General features: G+C 36.3%; 2 protein-coding genes across 10 annotated transcripts in view; one reads left to right on the top strand and one right to left on the bottom strand.

Moving 5' to 3' along the window:
• uncx (UNC homeobox) overlaps positions 1-18098 on the bottom strand; it is a 100133-nt gene that overhangs the window by 9037 nt on the left and 72998 nt on the right. For 2 of the 3 annotated variants that reach the window (XM_079599264.1, XM_079599262.1), the window contains one exon: positions 3870-4021. In XM_079599264.1, coding sequence (XP_079455390.1) covers positions 3870-4021 — 152 coding nt within the window. Of the gene's footprint in view, positions 1-3869; positions 4022-5791; positions 6942-18098 lie in introns of those variants that run through there. The other variant, XM_079599263.1, reaches the window with a different exon arrangement.
• zfand2a (zinc finger, AN1-type domain 2A) lies at positions 5003-17464 on the top strand. Of its 7 annotated transcripts, none has more exons than XM_079599564.1 (11): positions 5003-5205; positions 7166-7358; positions 7992-8078; positions 9289-9383; positions 9488-9619; positions 10931-11082; positions 11170-11292; positions 12036-12126; positions 12222-12298; positions 13085-13166; positions 17121-17464. In XM_079599564.1, exons 3-11 carry the CDS (start codon positions 8024-8026, stop codon positions 17157-17159), a joined length of 846 nt encoding a protein of 281 aa, XP_079455690.1. In that variant the 5' UTR covers positions 5003-5205; positions 7166-7358; positions 7992-8023; the 3' UTR covers positions 17160-17464. The 7 variants fall into 7 exon arrangements, with proteins under 7 accessions (XP_079455690.1, XP_079455688.1, XP_079455694.1 ...); XM_079599562.1 differs by having other exon boundaries at positions 5021-5811; positions 7090-7358; XM_079599568.1 differs by having other exon boundaries at positions 5021-5205; positions 13085-13226.

Genomic DNA, 18098 nt, shown 5'->3' on the forward strand with positions numbered 1-18098 from the left:
CATGCACACTGTAAAAAAGTTACTGCCTTCAATTTTTTAAGTACAAACAACTTGGATGCAAGTCATTTCAACTTAAATGACATTTAACTGACTTCAAAAAAATAGGCGAATCTTGTATAACTTAAAAAAGTTGAAAATAATAGCAATGTAAAAACACGTCATAACTTATCGATCATAGCCTAATTGTTTACAGTGTATGGCTATAATAAATCTACTGGGTCTACTGAGAATTATGTGTCCTATCAGATGTTCAGCTTTCAGTCATATACATATTCTTAAAATAAAGGTTATTCAAAGGTTCACCAAAAAAAAAAAAAACTTCTTAAAAACTATTTGAATTTTTGTTTTTGGTTCATGAGTTGCTATATTGTTTTTTAAAAATTGCCCCTTCAAAGCATACCATTAAAATAACAACAGTCTATAGTTCTAAAGAAGCTTTAAAGAACCTATTCTCTTGTGGGGTCTATATATAGACGTTATGTCAGAACCTTTTAAAATGATGCCCATTATGGCATCATTTTATGGATTTAGTTTTAATTAATTAATTTAGCTTGAATTATTTTTCATTTTTAATTAAATGTTATGAATTACACAGCTCGTAAATATAATTCATTACTAAAACATTTTTTTAAATAACCTGTTAAACATGATGTAAGATATCATGCAATCATTAAGACATTTCATGGGTTCCTTAAATGGTTCCATAAAACTGAGTCACCCAGAGTTCTATATAGAACCCCATTGAAGCTTTTTTTAAGAGTGTGAAACCCCTTCTAACTGCAACCTTTATTTTTAAACGTGTTTAACACCTTAGCACAAAAATTAGGTAAATTAGACCTAAAGTAGTAGTGTAGAGCTTTTGCAGGCATTAACAGTGGGCTAAAATGTACACATCCAAACCTGCTTTGCAATTCTTAATAAGAAATACTGATATGCCCAATCACAAAAGCTTAACAAGCCTTCAGATGCAATGGTTTATTACGCGCAATTATCATTCAGACAGCCTATCAAAATTCAATCATGCATAAAGGGATTATTAACCAAGAATAATACTATCTCATAATAGAAAATACGTTGGATTGCTTCCCTTCAATTTGTCGTGGCAGTAATTACTATCCAATTTAGAGTCACTGCCTAGCTTATATTTCTGGATGCGCTCAACTGAATGTAAGGACAAAACAAAGAAAGACCTGTTTGTTTATAGTTGGACTCAAGGAGTTGGTCACCGCTGGGTTACTGAAAATACTTCAGTGCAAAGAAAGTTTGATCGTGTACTTTTAAAATAACCAAATGTGACCCTGGATCACAAAACCAGTCACAAGTCGCACGGGTATATTTGTGGCAATAGCCAACCATACATTGTATGGGTCAAAATTATCGATTTTTCTTGTATGCCAAAAATCATTAGGACATTAAGTAAAGATCATGTTCCATAAGATATTTTGTAAATTTCCTACCAGCACAATCGGCAACATAAATGGACAACTTTTAAGGCGATTTTCTCAATGTTTCGATATTTTTGCACCCTCAGATTTCAGATTTTCTAATAGTTGTATCTCGGCCAAATATTTTCCTATCCTTCCTAACAAACCAACATACATCAATTGAAAGCTTATGTATTCAGCATTCAGATGGTATATAAATCTCAATTTCCAAAAATGTACCCATATGACTTGTTTTGTGGTCCAGGGTCACAAATGTCAGTTAAAAAAAAAGTATATGATCATATATAACAACATATGTTTGTTTTTTACATTGCTTTAACTCATGAAAGTAAGTTAGCAATTTTCAACTTCTTTTATAAGTTATACAAGATTCAACTCAGTTTAATGCAATTTCAGTTGAAATGACTTAAACATCCAAGTTGATTGTACTTCATTTAAGGCAGCAACTTTTTTTAACATTGTGGCTGTGTGAATTCATTATAAGACTCAATTTCTTTTTGCTTAATTGCTTACTGTCAGTATACATTTGCAGAAACATCTATAAGAATTTTCATAAATAATGTTTTAAACACCTATAAGAATTTTCATAAATAATGTTTGAATTGTGTCCCTCTGAATCTCACACCAAAAGCCTCGGATTTTAGTGCTCAGCGTGGAAAAGTGAGTCACATTTCAGCAGGAAACCCCCGCAGTTTAGAAAGTGTGAATGTGTGTATGAGGCACGGAATGTCAAACGCACCTATAAAAAAAAGTGAAATGCTTTGCAAGTACTGGACACCTGGGAAATTTGTGACACCGCTGACAGGGTGAGTGAGAAACGGTGATGAGCGGCCCCTAAACAAACGCGTTTATGATGCTATTTGACAGACGCTGTCACCGCACAGAGAAATGGAGGCTGACCTACAGGGAGACATTTTGGCAGAAAGCCACCGCACGTTTGTAGGCATAAACGTTTGCTCTTGCAAAGAAGGGTTAATAAGCGGATATGAAATTATTGCAATCATTTTACTATTCGAGCAGACAGAGTTTCAGCGACGTAAAGGAATCCCGATGATGAAGCAGGTGTTCTCCGAGCGGTGCCATCTGGCAGCAAAATTAGCAGCTTATGAGCCAGGTGCTCTTGTACCAGGGAAGAATCAGAGATGAGCTCCGGAGTGATCTTTTACACGGGCCTCCAGGAGCATGACTGAGCACTGTTGCATAATGAGAGGCGACGACTGCGTGCTCTTTGTTTTGGATTATTTAAATGCGAGGGTGTTTATGCGTGTTGTGTAAACCTATTCTGCAAATATAGGAATTTCAGATCTTTAAATTGGATCATTGCTTGAGTGATCAATAGACTAATTAACCTGTTAGAGATTATTGAGGGTTTCAGAATCCATGTGTTTTCACAGCCTGAACATTAGCTGTTAATCTTCTCGACTGCATTGCTTTTTCACGCTCTTTTAAAGGGATAGTTCAACTTCAAATGAAAATGCAGGCATCATTTACTCACCCCTTAATGCTTTGCAGAGCGACGGACCCCACTGACTTTTATTATGTGAAGAAAAAACACATTCCTCAAAATATCTTCTTTTATATAAAGAAGTAAACGTCCTGCAGGTGTGGATCATGAGGGTTAGTGAATGAGGACAGAATTGTGATTTTTGGTTGAACTTGTGTAAAAATAACTAGGTTATTGGCCCTCTTACATTTGAGACTAAGCCAACAAAACATAAGATTAAGCGCAAAAAGTGAAATTATCTTTAAAAAAAGCAACAACAAAAAACACCATGATCTTGACTTTCTCTATTGGAGCTGTTTTGTAACTATAAGAGTTAGCTCCCCAGTTATCAAATGTTAATAATAGGCATATATGCCTAATTTATAGTAAATTATACAGAGTAAATGTGGCAAAACTTTAGATTGATGCTCTACAGGTTATAGGTGTAAACATGGAAAAGAACGCCAATCTTGCATGACAGATTCTGGAACATAATACTAAATACCGGTAATGCCCTTTTTTGATTTAATGATCATACAGTAGATCATACAGTTATACAGTAGTCAATCATTTAAAAGAAAACAAACTCTAATATTGACCCCTACATTTCTATAGCATAATTTGATAGTAATATTGAAACCATATTATGTATACATTTACAGGCATATTTGTAATGACGTATAGTTAAAAAAGTATTAGAAGTATAACATTTGAAGGATATGTTGTGTAGGTCCCACTCAAATATTATAAGAAAACAACATTACTGCCACCGTGTGGTGAAAAGATGCAGGGCCAAAAATAAATGCACCAGATATTTTCCTTTTCCAGCTTGTGGTGTTCCATTAAAGAATATTGTTTTTCTTAATGATTGATATTGTCTATGTTGTCATAAGTAATGCTTAAGTCTCTTACTGACTTTTATGATGGTAATTTGCCTGTACCTTCTCTTTTGTTACAGGAAGTATTAGAACAAAACAGATCTGCAGCGACCAAGTTCCCTTTTTCTAACACCTCGTCTCCAAGCCGTCGAAATTCTGACAGGTGATCCCAGTCCTGAGTCCTCCTCTGATATCTGGTGTGATGTATACAAGACCTAGCAAGAGTCAAAAAGAGAGAACACGGCCTTTATTGCTCATCAAGGGATGACACATATGCAGCCACAATGTTCAGTTCCAGGTTCATTTCCAGCACTGTCATTGTGACATCTACCTTTCCAGCACTTTCCAGAGAGAATAGCCACCTTCTGATCATTTAATATTTCTTGTGATTACAAAAAAAAAAAAAAAAGTGAACAGATTGAAATTGAGTTATATAGTCTATAATATGATTTTCTATTTATTGATGTAAACAGTATGATTAAAATATAATATCCGAATGAAATTCAAGGAAAATTAGTCTTTTTAGTCACAGAGCATGCAAACTACGTTGTTAATCTAATAAAGAAATGTATGTATATATATAATAATAAAAGAAAAATATGCATAACACACACACATATATATATATATATATATATATATATATATATATATATATATATATATATATATATATATATATATATTATGCATATTTTTCTTTTGTAGGCTATTATTATATGCATCCATATTCTTTTTTTAATAAAATGTTTTCTCTTACGAAAAAAATCTTTTAAAAAAACTACAGCGCAACAATATTAAATATGTCGTCTTGTGTTTAAATAATATTCGAGATCACCATGGTAGTGATTTGTTTTTACTTTTTACTACGAAAATTGCTGAATCACGTCCTCTTGTGGTATTTTCTAGAAATCTCCAGCAATAACGTGATTACGTCAGCCAGAGCGTGACTAGTCAGGGCGTGTTGGTAAAGGCCGCGGCGGAAGCCAGAAACAATAAGGAACTCTTTAACCGCAGTACCGGAAGCACAATTCTGCCAAGCTGCTTTTCACTCGTAAAAGTCCTATAAAATGCCAGTGGAAGCAAACGTGTTATTTCCCCTCGTGGTATAAAATAACAACACATATTATTTATTTGAGACAAAAATGAAACAATCCATATGTATTTTTATTTTTTTTAAGAGAATAAGACTTGTTCCCTTGTTTTTGGCTCATACAGCAGGGATGGGGAACGTTGGTCCGGGAGGGGCCGCTGTCCTGCAGAGTTTAGCTCCAACCCTGATAAAAACTCTGCAATAGGCTACTAAAATTGGTGCATATTTGATATCCCTTATGGAAGAGAAGCAAATGCCCATGCATTAATTTTCAATTGGAAGAAGGGCACAATGAAAAGCAATGTAGTGAGTGTTTGTTTTGCATCCGCCAAAACCATATCCACACACTGGATACTTTTCAAACAGCGCGAGACAGACGTCCCGTTGTTGCGCTCGTGTCTCCCGTAGGCTGTCATGCAGAGCTCAAGTTAAAATAAGTTCCTTTGAAAAAACAAAAACGTGTTTCTAGACCATGATTTTTGTTTCACTGACCTGCATCGCACTTATAACAGCAAAAACGTGTTTGTCGTTTGGATATATGTTCGTTGGCAATGTAGTGAGTGTTTTGCATCTAACTGGCCGTTCACACAAAACCATATATCCACACTGGATACTTTTAAATATAAACACGTGCTAGACAGAGGTCTTTAACCGTTGCGCTCGTGTCTCGCGCATGTCATTCAGCAGAGCTCAAGTTAAAATAAGTTCCACAAAAAAAGTTTTTTCACGTGTTTCCAGACCACGATTTTTGTTTCAATGACCCGCGTGTCGTGCTTTTAACAGCAAAAACGTGTGTAACGTTCTAATGAATGCATTGTGCTACCACAATCATACCTTGTGTATGATAGAAACAACGATAAAGGGCAATCCAAGACAGTAATAAACAACTTACGTGCTGGTTTGGGTCACCCAGCCATAAACGAGATATATCCAGCTGCAGACCCGCAGCACCACCAGTTTCAGAACCCCAGCGCCAGAACCCCAGCGCCAGAACCGGAAGTGAGGGGCGGAGTTATTTACAATGAGACAAGCATGTAAACGATGACAGAATTTTCACTAATTTGAAGAATGTTAACCCTTTCACACGTAAGTTTAAAATATTCTAATTGACCCCCCAGCGTGAGTTTTTCAAGGCGACCGTTATTTCGAATCTGTCACTTTATGGTTTCCAAGGTGACGCGTCACTGCTTGTCACGTGACACAGCGCAACCACAACACAGCGCTGAATGAATGATGATCTGCTTTTATGTAATTTTTCCTTTTTTATTCTAAATATTCATTACTTTAACTTACATATTTGTTGAGTCTCTTTTCTGTCTCTGCTTACTGAAAAAGGTGTATACATTTGATAAGCTACCATTGACTAAACATTGAGGATTAGTCTACAATAACTACAAATTAATTTAATATATATTCCTTCTGGAGATTCCCGAATGTTTTGTTCAAATATTTGACTTGCTGTATCCACATTATAATATAGGATCTACAGATGTACACTACTCTGCATTGTGAAAAGCAGTGTCAAGGTCCAGCACACTTCTGAATGATTGGTGACAGTTTTCATAATTACTTTAACAATGGTATGTGTCACTTTACAATAGTTTGTGGCATTTTCTCTCATGCTAGTTTACAATTATTTGAAATACCTGATTGGTAAGTGTCAATTTGTGGTGCACAAACAACATACTCCTGCTTGTAAGTAGTACCACTTTAATAAGAACATTTTACTAAAATAGCTAAATAGTTTCTATATTCTTGTATAGTTACAAATGACAGCTTAACTGTCCTATATACAAATAGAAATAAATGTGTTATCATAACAACTGTATTTACAATATGTAGGTAAATACATTGTAAAAATTATTATAAAAAAAGAACCATAGTAAATATAAATGCATACAACGGACCACGATATTAAAAATATGGTGAAGCCCAATGTTTCTGTACCTTAATGTATCATTATAACATACGTATTAAGTATGACGTTTCGTGTGTAATAAAAGTATACCGTTTCGTGTCTAAGCAAATTACGCTCCAAAACGCGTTACTCGGTGGGTTTAGAACGTAAGCTCCGCACCTCACTTCCGGTTCTGGCGCTGGTGTTAGAACGTAAGCTCCGCCCCTACTTCCGGTTCTGGCGCTGGGGTTCTGAAACTGGTGGTGCTGCGGGTCTGCAGCTGGATACTATAGGCATAAACTGCAGAATGTTTATAAACCTCGACTAACTTACTTTTATTTTGAAAATACAATCCCCTGTTGCTGCCAGATTCATACCTCCAGCGATGACATCTCAAAACCCCGCAGACGACTAGAAAAACGCCAAACAAACTGGCTGAACCATAGACTTGAACCATAGACTGGCTGAACCATAGACTTTAAAAGGGCTGTGCTTGTTCGAAGCGAAAGGCTTTAGAAAGGACTGGAGGCACCAATTTAAGTGGATTTTCGTATTCATTTCGGTAAGATACACATTTACCGTCATGCCAAGTGAAATAACGTTACCTTGGTTAAAAATAACGTGTTTAACGTTAAACAAATGACAAGAAGATATTGTTTTTTTTCTGTATTAGGCTAAGTTAACGTTAGCTGTTATTTACATTAACGTTACGCGATTTTGACTTAAAATGTATTAACGGTCGTTTCATTTCACCTTTCCAGGTTCGGTCTTTTAACTAAATGATGTTATTGTCTAGTAGCCTATCTTTGTTATTATTATTGTATATTATTGTATCTAATCTTAACACCATTTAACGTTAAGTTAGTGTTTGTTCCCTTTCATATAACGTTAAAGTTAATATTTATTAGAAACAAAGTAACTTAGTTGAGAGTTGTAGTATTGAGATTTTTCTAATCCTGTATGATTCAGCAGTGAAGCGGCTTTCAGATACACAACAGTTACGTAATGGCGTTAGCTTATCATGCTAACGTTAAACAGGATGGATCACCTCAACTCTTTGACAGGCCTTCTTCGGCATTTAAAGCCTGTTTTACTCTTTAGGTTGACTCGTGATGTTTGTATTGGCAGCTTGATTGATTGGTATGACAACAGGTCACTGTCGGTCAGAGGTGATGGTTTTATTTCCTGTTTCCAGTCCAGCAGCTGAAGGCTTTTCACCGCTGTGCCATGGAGTTTCCTGATCTCGGGGAGCACTGCTCAGAGAAGACCTGCAAACGTCTCGGTATGCGTTTTCTCTCAGATTACACACTGTCCCATATAGCAGGCCTCAACCGTAAAGGCCGTGTAGTCTATTGGCCTGAATATAATAAATATGAATAATATGAATATGAATAAAGAAATGTTTGAGCAGCAAATCATAAAATTAAAATGATTTGACAGATCATGTGACACTTAAGTCTTCGTCATCACAAGAATAAATTACATTGTTAAAATATATTTGTAATACAGTTGTAATCATATTTCACAATATTACTGCTTTTTACTGAATTTTCTATCAGTAAATGCAGCCTTGGTGAGGCAGAGCAGAAGGTTTTTTGTTTTTTAATAACAGACCCCAAACTTTTAATTTAGAAATGGGCCTACATTTATTTCACTAAGACAATTATATAACCTACAGTATTAGCTTTTTCTTTGGCAATAATAGTTGAAACTTGTACTGCTATAAACTCCATGACAGGCTTTGAAAATAATAACGTAAACCAGACAGGGTGATAATAATCATTAGCCTGCTTATTACTTATAAACTGTCTACCATATAAATAAATGAACATGAATGTTGAGGTTTTCTGGATGAGCGGTCAGTTATACAGTGTTGCTTTGGGCATCGGCCATTTTCTGAAGTACTGTGATTGACCAATCAGAATTGGAGAGCATGAAATAAAAAATCCTATACACGTGATGGCTTTTTGGGCAATTTTTTTTGATAATTTCAAACCTGTTTTTAACTAATGCTTCTAAGCCTATGAAAAGTAACTCGCTGTTTCTACCATTAGGCCATCCTTATTGTTGAGCCCTGTGCAGCATGTGAATTATTAATGTTTGTATATGGACTTTACATGGTGAATGGCAAATACGTTAAATTACATTAGGTGTGGCATTTCCTCTTTTGTGACCTTGTTTATAACCACAAAATCTAGTTGTGATAAACCAGTATGTCAGCCGGATCTATTAATTGTGCAGTATTCAGTCAATTTGATCAAAAACATTGTCTGATAATAATTGTTCCCTTATTTATGTTGTGTAGTTTCAGCGATTAGTTATATTATTTGCCATAAATTATTTACACACACTTGAATAGCCATCACCAACTGAAAAAAAACATTTAGGTCACTAAGAAGGTTTATAACATTGCTGTGCTCTTAGTGATTCAGCGTTAGTTGATGTATAACACTTTTTTGGTCTTTTCATAATGTCCTGTGTGTTCACTACAGATTTTCTTCCTATGAAATGTGATGCATGTGAAGAAATTTTCTGCAAAGACCACATAACTTATGCAAATCACAAGTGTACTTCATCATATAAGAAGGTGTGTATAATTGTCTAATGAATAATAATCTTGCCCTATTATATATTTAATTAATGCTTATAACATACAGGTTGTGGCTGATACATGTTTGTTTTCTTGTGCAGGATGTCCAGGTTCCTGTATGTCCGTTGTGCAACACCCCCATTCCCATTAGAAGAGGGGAAATGCCAGACATCAAAGTTGGGGAACACATAGACAGAGACTGCAAATCTGACCCTGCTCAGAGGAAACGAAAGGTAGCACGAAAGCGTCAAGTCACCTTTATTTTTATAGTGCTTTATACAATACAGATTGTGTCAAAGCAGCTTTACAGTGATAATAGGAAAATATTGCATTTCGGTTGTTGTTCAGCTGAAATCAGTTCAGTGTTGATTCAGTTCCATTGTAAAGATAATCAATTATTAAATTAGTTCATTTATTCCATTAAAAAAAGCCGTCACCCAGGTCAGTTCTCGTACTACAGCGTCAGTACAGTCAGATCAATTATATTATTGAATATTAAGTGTCCCCAACTAAGCACGCCAGGGGCAACCCAAACTCCATCAGATGACAGAATGGGGTGAAAACTTTGGAGAAACCATGTTCAGTCCAGTTTTCCACTGGCCATGATTCAGGCTGCATCACAAGTCGAAATTCAGATCGGAATCGGTAGCATTCAAATATTCATCCAGTTCCTTTTGCTTGAAGATCGGATTCATCACACCGGTATGGAGCCGAAGCCGGTCATAGGTCTGTGCGGTGGACCTGTCTGGTTCTTGCGGTCTTTGTTCTCTTCTAAGACAGTTGAAAAGTAAGCAGATCTAGCAGCTTTGAAGGCCTTTATGTATGCAGTAACACTTTCCTTCCACAAAATGTAAATATTTTAAAGCGCAAAGCGCAAAGCAGCAACCGTGTCGAAAGTGCTGGAAAAGACATAGTCAATAGTTTCTGTTGCAAAATACAGTTCTTCTGAGCTAGAATGCAGAGGAGTAAAAACTGATCAGGAAGATTACTTCTAAAGCAATCTTTAGTGGTAGAAGTGATAGTTCTCCCATATTTGTAACAGGGAATTGGTTCCGCAGCCTTGGCTAAATGGTAGTATTCACGAGACTAGATAATGATCTGAGATGTCATTGCTTTGCTGCAGAATTTCAACGCCATCTAAAGTATGATACCGACAATAAGTGGGTCCTGACACGTTGTTGTTGTCTAACTCCAATAAAGTTTAGAATGTCTGTAAATGACAATCCCTATTCATCTTTTTCATTACCTACATGTTTACTCAAATCACCAACAGTTAAGACTTTGTCTGCAGCCTGTAACAATTCCGTTAGAAAATCATCAAATTCTTTGATAAAATCTATATGGTGGCCTGTATACAGTAGCCAGTACAAAAATGGGATTTATCACTTAACACTGGAAAACGTTACAAAAAGCACCATCACTTCAAAAGAATTATAGTCTGAGTAATACTGGAAATACTACTATAAGTTACAGCAACAGGAAAAAGAGAGAAAAATATGTCTCAGCAAAATCTATACTGACCTGATTGTCCCCCCCCCCCCCAGATCTTTACAAATAAATGCTCCAAGGGAGGCTGTAAGCAGAAGGAAATGATTCGGGTGACATGTGACCAGTGCCACTTGAACTACTGTCTCAAACATAGACATCCACTCGACCATGACTGTAAGACTGACAGCAAGCCAGTCTCCAAAACAGGGTAAGCATAGTAGTTTATTTTTAATAATGATAAGTTAATCTTTCTGGAGGGCTAGTACACTAGTAATAGTGGGGTTTGTTTTTTTAGGCATGCTGCTTTATTGAGGGCTCAAGCCGCCTCTTCAAGTAACTCTGGGGCGTCATCCACTAGAGGGAGCTCTAGGACCATGTCTAATGGAGTAACAGGAAACACTAGACCTCAGAGCAGCAGGTAAGCATTTTTGGTGTAAGCGATGCCCTCAGAAATGTCAAGTGAATATGCTGTTCAGAAGTTTGTGGTTGGTAGATGATAAATAAATAAAAATGTCTGTTTTGCTTACCAAGGCTGCATGCGGTCAAAAATACAGTAAAAAGTGTAATGTTGTGAAATATTACAATTCCACACAAAACATTTTTTTCTATTTGAATATAGTTTAAAATGTAATGTATTCCTGTGATGGCAAAGCTGAATTTTCAGCATCTTTACTTCAGTCTTCAGATAGTTAGTGTCACATGGGCGCTTCGCTGCTGCATAAGCCATCACATGGTAGAAATGTCCAAATACAAATGTGTTCAACAATCTGAAAGAAGTCGAGCCATTTCTTTGTTGTTTATTGTTTACACTAGAAAATGCGAAAAAACGTATTACATTAAGGTTTCTCCCTGAACGAATGCGAGTTACTATGGCAATTCTTGATGCAGCATAAACGAACTACAATGGTGACATTTTTCACAATCACGATAGAAAACATGAATAGTATCTTTGATGAATGTAAAGTTTACAGAATGTATGGTAATTGAAATGCAAATCTTTTGTAACATTATAAATTCACTTTTGATCAGTTGAATGCGTCTTTGCTCATTAAAATTACTTTAAGGAACGTCTTTTTACTGATCCCAAACTGTTGAACGGCAATTGAAATGACACGTTTTGAGTGTTTTCTCAGGTACTAAAAACTGTCTGTTGCCCCTCAGTACACTATGGACATCTCCTGCATCTCCACCCATGGTGTCTCCCACAGCACAGAATGTAATTCCCTCATCAGTGTCATATCAAGGCGGGCTGGTGCGTTGCTCATTTTTAGATAGTTTAAAGGTTTACAGTGTTTTTAAAAGTCTGTGTTTGAGTGTCTTTGAACCATGCATTGTTTTATTTCACAGACGGAGGAGCAGGCCCTCCAGAGAGCATTAGAAATGTCACTGGCTGAATCTGCTCGAACAAGCCAGCCTACTCTAAGGTATTTCTGAACTCTTCTGGCCTAACAATAAACATTTAGATTTTTAAAATTACTATTGTTAAACAGTAAAAAAAAAAAAAAAAGAAATACCGGAAAATTAATAGTTTGACATTTGGTTCTTTTAACGGTTCTGGAACGTTTGCTAGACCAAGGGCGACAGTCACCAGATTACAGTACGTCACTTCTCAGACAGTCTCATGGTGTCAATTGGCCTGTACCTGTACGCGACGGCGTTTTGATTTGGGGGGTTGGGCGGAACTGCAGTTTCTTTCAGTTTTTTCCTCTTCGTTTGGCATAAAACACTATACATGTAGTCATCCAGTTTGAAATGTTGACTACAACCAGAGGTTATTTTGGGGTAGGTTTTACATAGCAGGCGTTCTTTCCATATTTACAATTCTTTGCAGCCTTTAGCCACCGCCTACAAAGCGCTTTCAATTATTGCACTCATATGAACAATACAGGTTGATGCCATTATGACTAAAAGCTTGCTAAGAAGCATTTCCTACTAAAGGAAGGCGGTATTTGACTCTGGTAAGCGTATCCAGAGCATACTTGTGGGAGTGGTCTTTGTTGGGAATACATAAGTGCATTATGGGTGTTGAAGTTCTCCTACCTATTTGGCAAAACGGAAGACAACGGCCTCTTTTCTCTAGCTAGGTAGCACCGATTTCTTTCTCTTTTTTACCTTTCTACTGTATAGGCAGCCACGTTATTTTGCCAGCCCTTTAAGCTAATTTATTTTTTACTTCATTCGAAGCTTATAACTGACTGTGTGGATTTCAGTCCTCAGGAGGAGGAGGATCTGGCCATGGCTCAGGCTCTCGCTGCTAGTGAAGAAGAATACAGGCGACAGCAGCAGAGACAGGTAGCCAGAAACCCTTACAGTCAGTAGCATGCTATGCTATGCTAACAGGACCTCATCTAGGTACATGGCCCAAGTGGCATCTCTGTTTATGTCTATTCTTTTGGGTGCTGGGCATACTGAAAAATACTGAAATGGTTAGTATTTTTTTAAGCATGTAGCTATATATTTTGAAGAATCAACATCTGACACATTGAAAGTGGGTGAGCGGTAACATCTGGGAATGCAATAACATTGTACTATTTGTTATTGTGGGGGGTTTACATGTTATAATTTCAAATAAGAGAAAAGATGATTCCATGAATTGTGCTTTATAATATGACATTGCATGATGGTTGTATAACTGTCATCTTGTTAATAGTGATGCACCTAAATAAATGTCCTACCAAATAAACACCTGAACTGAAGTTAAAGTGTTAATTTAGGCAAAAAATAAAGTGTATTTAATAGTCCGTTAATTCATCAAATTTATTTAATAATCAACCCGAAAATAAATAGTTTTAAATTGCACATAAGGCAGTTTTTATATAAACTTTTAAGGATGTAGTTATAGTTGAAATATTGATAATTTAAACAGTGTCTGTAATAAACTTGTTTCCATAACAGAATTATTCAAACATGCATTAAATAATGAAGACAACAGGTCAAGTAAAAAATATAATGAATATGTTAAAGGGTATATATTTAGTAAAATGCTCCTGTCTAGAGTTTTTATTTAAGCTAACTCTAACTTTGGTCACTGAATGACTTTCCTGAGGTAAGGGACTGTTCGTTATTTATTTAAGGGGCCACCGGAGGAGTTTTGAGATCTATAATCAAAAAAGGCTTGACCCTCCCTTCGCCAGCAAAAAAAATTTCTATGACCCTCCAAAATGATTGTGAAAAAAGGCATGACCCTCCCCGATCATTTATTGATTACTTCTGTACTGGTTTGCGCTTGGCAAAGATGTTCAGATATCTCTATGCCTAGACCTACACCAAACGTTCATTAAAAGACTCCTGCACACCCGCCTTTTTCAAACTGGCGCAGCGCTGACTCGCGGTAGAAAATGCATGATTTGATTTGTTAAACATGAGGATTATCCGTATGGCATGGCTGCTCACTCTAACGTTAACCTAGATAATTGTTCGCTATTCTTAGGCGCATAACTTAGGCGCATAAGTGTGTGTGCGCAGTGTGTAGCGCGCACTGCATGACATGGAGGCGCCGATGCGATTTGCATTTTCCTATCAACAGTGGAAACAACTTAAAATACTCTTTTTCTGGCCATACAGAAAATAATAATGTATCAGTCGCAATAATTTTATTTGTGTAAACTCACAATAACAAGAAAACGTTTTGCTTTTGTAAAATAAAATAAAACAATCAGGGCGCGCTTTCATGGTCTCCGTGAACTGTAGCGTGTCAAAAAAAGAAAGAAGCAGAAACATATCGTAGGATATAGCATACTAGCCTCAAATATATGAGAAAAATATCTATATAAAGCTTGATATGTCCACTTTTAAACGAAAAAAAATCTAATCGAAAGCAAATATCATCTGATTATGTAATCCGTATGAAAGATGCATTTCTCTTACTGCACCCACACACCGGACGCGAATAGCGCGTCAGGCGCGAGTGATTTCAATGTTAAGTCAATGCAAAGACGCGTTACACGCGTTTTACGCGCGTAACGCGTCTTTGCATTGACTTAACATTGAAATGACTCGCGCCTGACGCGCTATTCGCGTCCGGTGTGAACGCACCATAAGGCGCACTTTACAGCGGATATGTATGGAGACATGTTTGCAGCGGACACTGATTTAAAAAAATAGTTTATTAATAAACAATTAAAATGCATCGTTATTTTTAAAGACTATTATCATTAGCCAGCCTGCTTTTGCGGCAAGATTACATGCGCTTGAGCGCAGAATGGGCTATATCCCTCCATGCAGTATTTAAGCAGAAATTAACGTGCGACGTAGTCAAATATTTAGTAGGCTATATGGCAACTATACATTTACTATATTTGACATTATTTAATTAGTAATAAGTATCCAGCTCTTTACATTAAATTTGTTGAATTAACAATTAATGAACTAATAAAATAATAGAACAAAGATTAAATTAAGATGCTAACTATAATTCTATTTAACATGACTTGTTCCACCACGCAAATGACTGTTTTAAAGGTGACAATCTGTTACACATTTGAAGATTTACTGTATCTTGAAGATTGTTGTATTGTGTTATCTTCTGTTATAAAGATTGACATTTCGTTAATTAAAAAAATAAGCACATAATGTTGTTCAAATGTTCTGTTAGATGGTCTGTGTTGACTACTTTTTTAATTTTGTATAATAATATATCTAATGAAGATATATTAACAAAAAAATAGTATATAGGCTATTATATATAAAACACTGCAACACGCATCACTGCAGATGAGCCAACGTGCAAACTATTTGAAGAATTGAAGATAGGATTTAAATCCGTTTTGCAAAAACGCATTTATGCGACCACACCAGGTGTAAATGGAATCGTTTTGATGAATCAGATAGCTATCCGATCTGAGAAAACGCATGCAAGTGGCCAGGTGTAAACAGCCCCTATGTAGCACGCGTTATTTGTGTTTGTTTTCAGACATATAACAGTTGTTTTATACTTGTGCGATATCACAATTTTTGATCGTGGATGTTTTAATGTCTCCACATTAAAGCAGCGGTAGAGTTACACTCACAGGACACTGCTTGTGATTCGCAATCACAAAAGTTGATTATTTGATCGAGCTTTAAAGCTTTGCCGGGTAAGCATTTCATTGGCGTTCTGTTCTGACATGATTCACTATTTCTGAGCGCGCGCGCACTGTCAAACAAACAGCGCCAAACTGGACTTGATCTTTCGCGTCTGATTTGTGTTGGGTCAGACCCATCTGCTAGCTATGGGGGGACCGAGACTGAGAGAGCTACATGGAAAAATATGCACAAAACTAGCCACTTTGAAAGTTTGTTGTTTTCATGAATACAAAAGTTGGGTGACCCTCCCCCTAGACTAAAAAAAGTTGGATGACCCTCCCCTCAACAAAGAATAAAAAGGCATGACCCTCCCCTATTTTCCTCCGGTGGCCCATTCCATAAATACCGAACGGTCCCTAAATGTATCATTACGTGACATTGTTTACAAGCTGTTTTATTGACTTCTTTCTATGGTTGAAACACTGATTGAGTGGTTACATGAGACATTATACACTTCAATAAGTTATATTGTTTCTTTCAACACACCTTCTGGTGTTTATTTTGTGCTGTACCTAGTGGTAAAGACAGAGGAAGAAATGAACAGTTCACGTGCCACTTGAACTGAGACGCTACAGCGACTTGTCACAAGACATTACAGTGCCACAAAACAACATTTATTGTTTAAATTTCATTCTAGATTAGACAAAAATTGAAAGCTCTGACTTTTTCATACCCTATCAAAAGTTATTTTTTTTTATTTTTTTTTACAGCACAAAGCTTATGATGACAGGCGTGCTTTTAATTGCGTTTATTTAAGTTGTATTCACGCATCAACATGAAACAGCATATCTGTTAATGATTTCAGCCTGAAAACTTCGACTGAAGACTAAAAATCATTTTCAGAAGTTTCAGTGCATCACTACTTGATCAAATTAACGGATTTGTGGCTGTATGAAATATTTGCAGATTGTATGTTGCTTTAAAAAAATGATTTAATCAGAATACACCATTTTATAATTGTCTTAAGTGAAAAAACATGATTTTCACCCCCAGTATGATGTAGTTACGGTATCTCCAGCAGGAGCTAACCAGCCAAACCTCAAACCCTCATTTAGTTGTTTAAAAGACAGCACCTCGGCTGCATGTTGGTCACTATCAACCCGGTTTGTCTGTGAAAGATACTACTACAGTGATTGAATACTTGATCTCTAATTGTTATTCCATTGTCTTCTCAATCCACAGGGAGGCGTTTCCAAACAGTCCAGCTGCTGCCTGTCTTAATGTGAGGTGGCACTGACCAACTTTAATCTGCCTCAATCTGCACATAAGCACCAATAATGTACCAGTGAGCTGCACATGTGGATTCCTCAGTCCAGCATATAAAGCTTCTACTTTACAAATCAACACATCTCTGAAGGCTGTTATGTTGTCAAAGTTTTTCTGTTTTGCTTCACTCTTTAGCGTGCTTCTTAGACTGGCAATGGTGCCGTTTTGGCAAGTGGTGCTTCGTGTAAATATTTTATATAGTCATCATGTTAATCTGTCAATCAGTGTAGATGTCTTTTGAAATAAATTATTTTAAAGTGCTTATGCTGTGTTACATTGCAAGACAAAGTATATAATTCTTTCTGAAAGGCATTCACCTATTAAAAGGATTAAAAAAATTAAAAAATCCCAAGATCATGAAACAAATAATTTTGATTTCCCGTGAATTCTGTCTTGAATGCTCTACAACATAAATCATTGTTATTGGTTTATCAAAGGGTATTTGTGTAAATACACGGTTTGGAAGATTTTCCTTTTCACATTAATAACATTTTGTTTTTATCAAACGTGTAGCTTTAAAACAAACTCAATGACCATCAATCTTCATTTTGAATGCAATTACCCAGCAGATCCGTAGAGACCCAGCAGATCCGTACCCAGTAGAATCAGATCTGGTGGTTTGTCTCTAAAAAATGATTAATGTTTCCAATAAAGACGCTGTCAATCTGTTAACTGAAAGGTGAGTCACAATATGAAATGCTGATAGATTTAATTGGCATTAATATGCATTTTTGTTTTTTAGATGCTGGCAGCACTGCAGCAATCTTTTTGCTTGCTGTTATTGTGGTTTCCAAACAGGAAAAATAAAATAATATACTTGGGTTCTTTCTTAGGATCTAGGTAATCACATCAATTATGAGGCTAAAACATTCACACAATGATGTAACCCATGCA

This window comes from Phoxinus phoxinus, assembly GCF_949152265.1.
Source record: "Phoxinus phoxinus genome assembly, chromosome: 1".
Taxonomy (NCBI): Eukaryota; Metazoa; Chordata; class Actinopteri; order Cypriniformes; family Leuciscidae; genus Phoxinus; species Phoxinus phoxinus.

Coding starts and splice junctions, on each gene's coding strand:
- zfand2a (XM_079599564.1), top strand. CDS start 8,024: ATGGAGTTTCCTGATCTCGGGGAGCACTGCTCAGAGAAGACCTGCAAA. Junction 8,079..9,288: donor GAAGACCTGCAAACGTCTCG/GTATGCGTTTTC, acceptor TGTTCACTACAG/ATTTTCTTCCTATGAAATGT. Junction 12,299..13,084: donor ACAAGCCAGCCTACTCTAAG/GTATTTCTGAAC, acceptor TGTGGATTTCAG/TCCTCAGGAGGAGGAGGATC.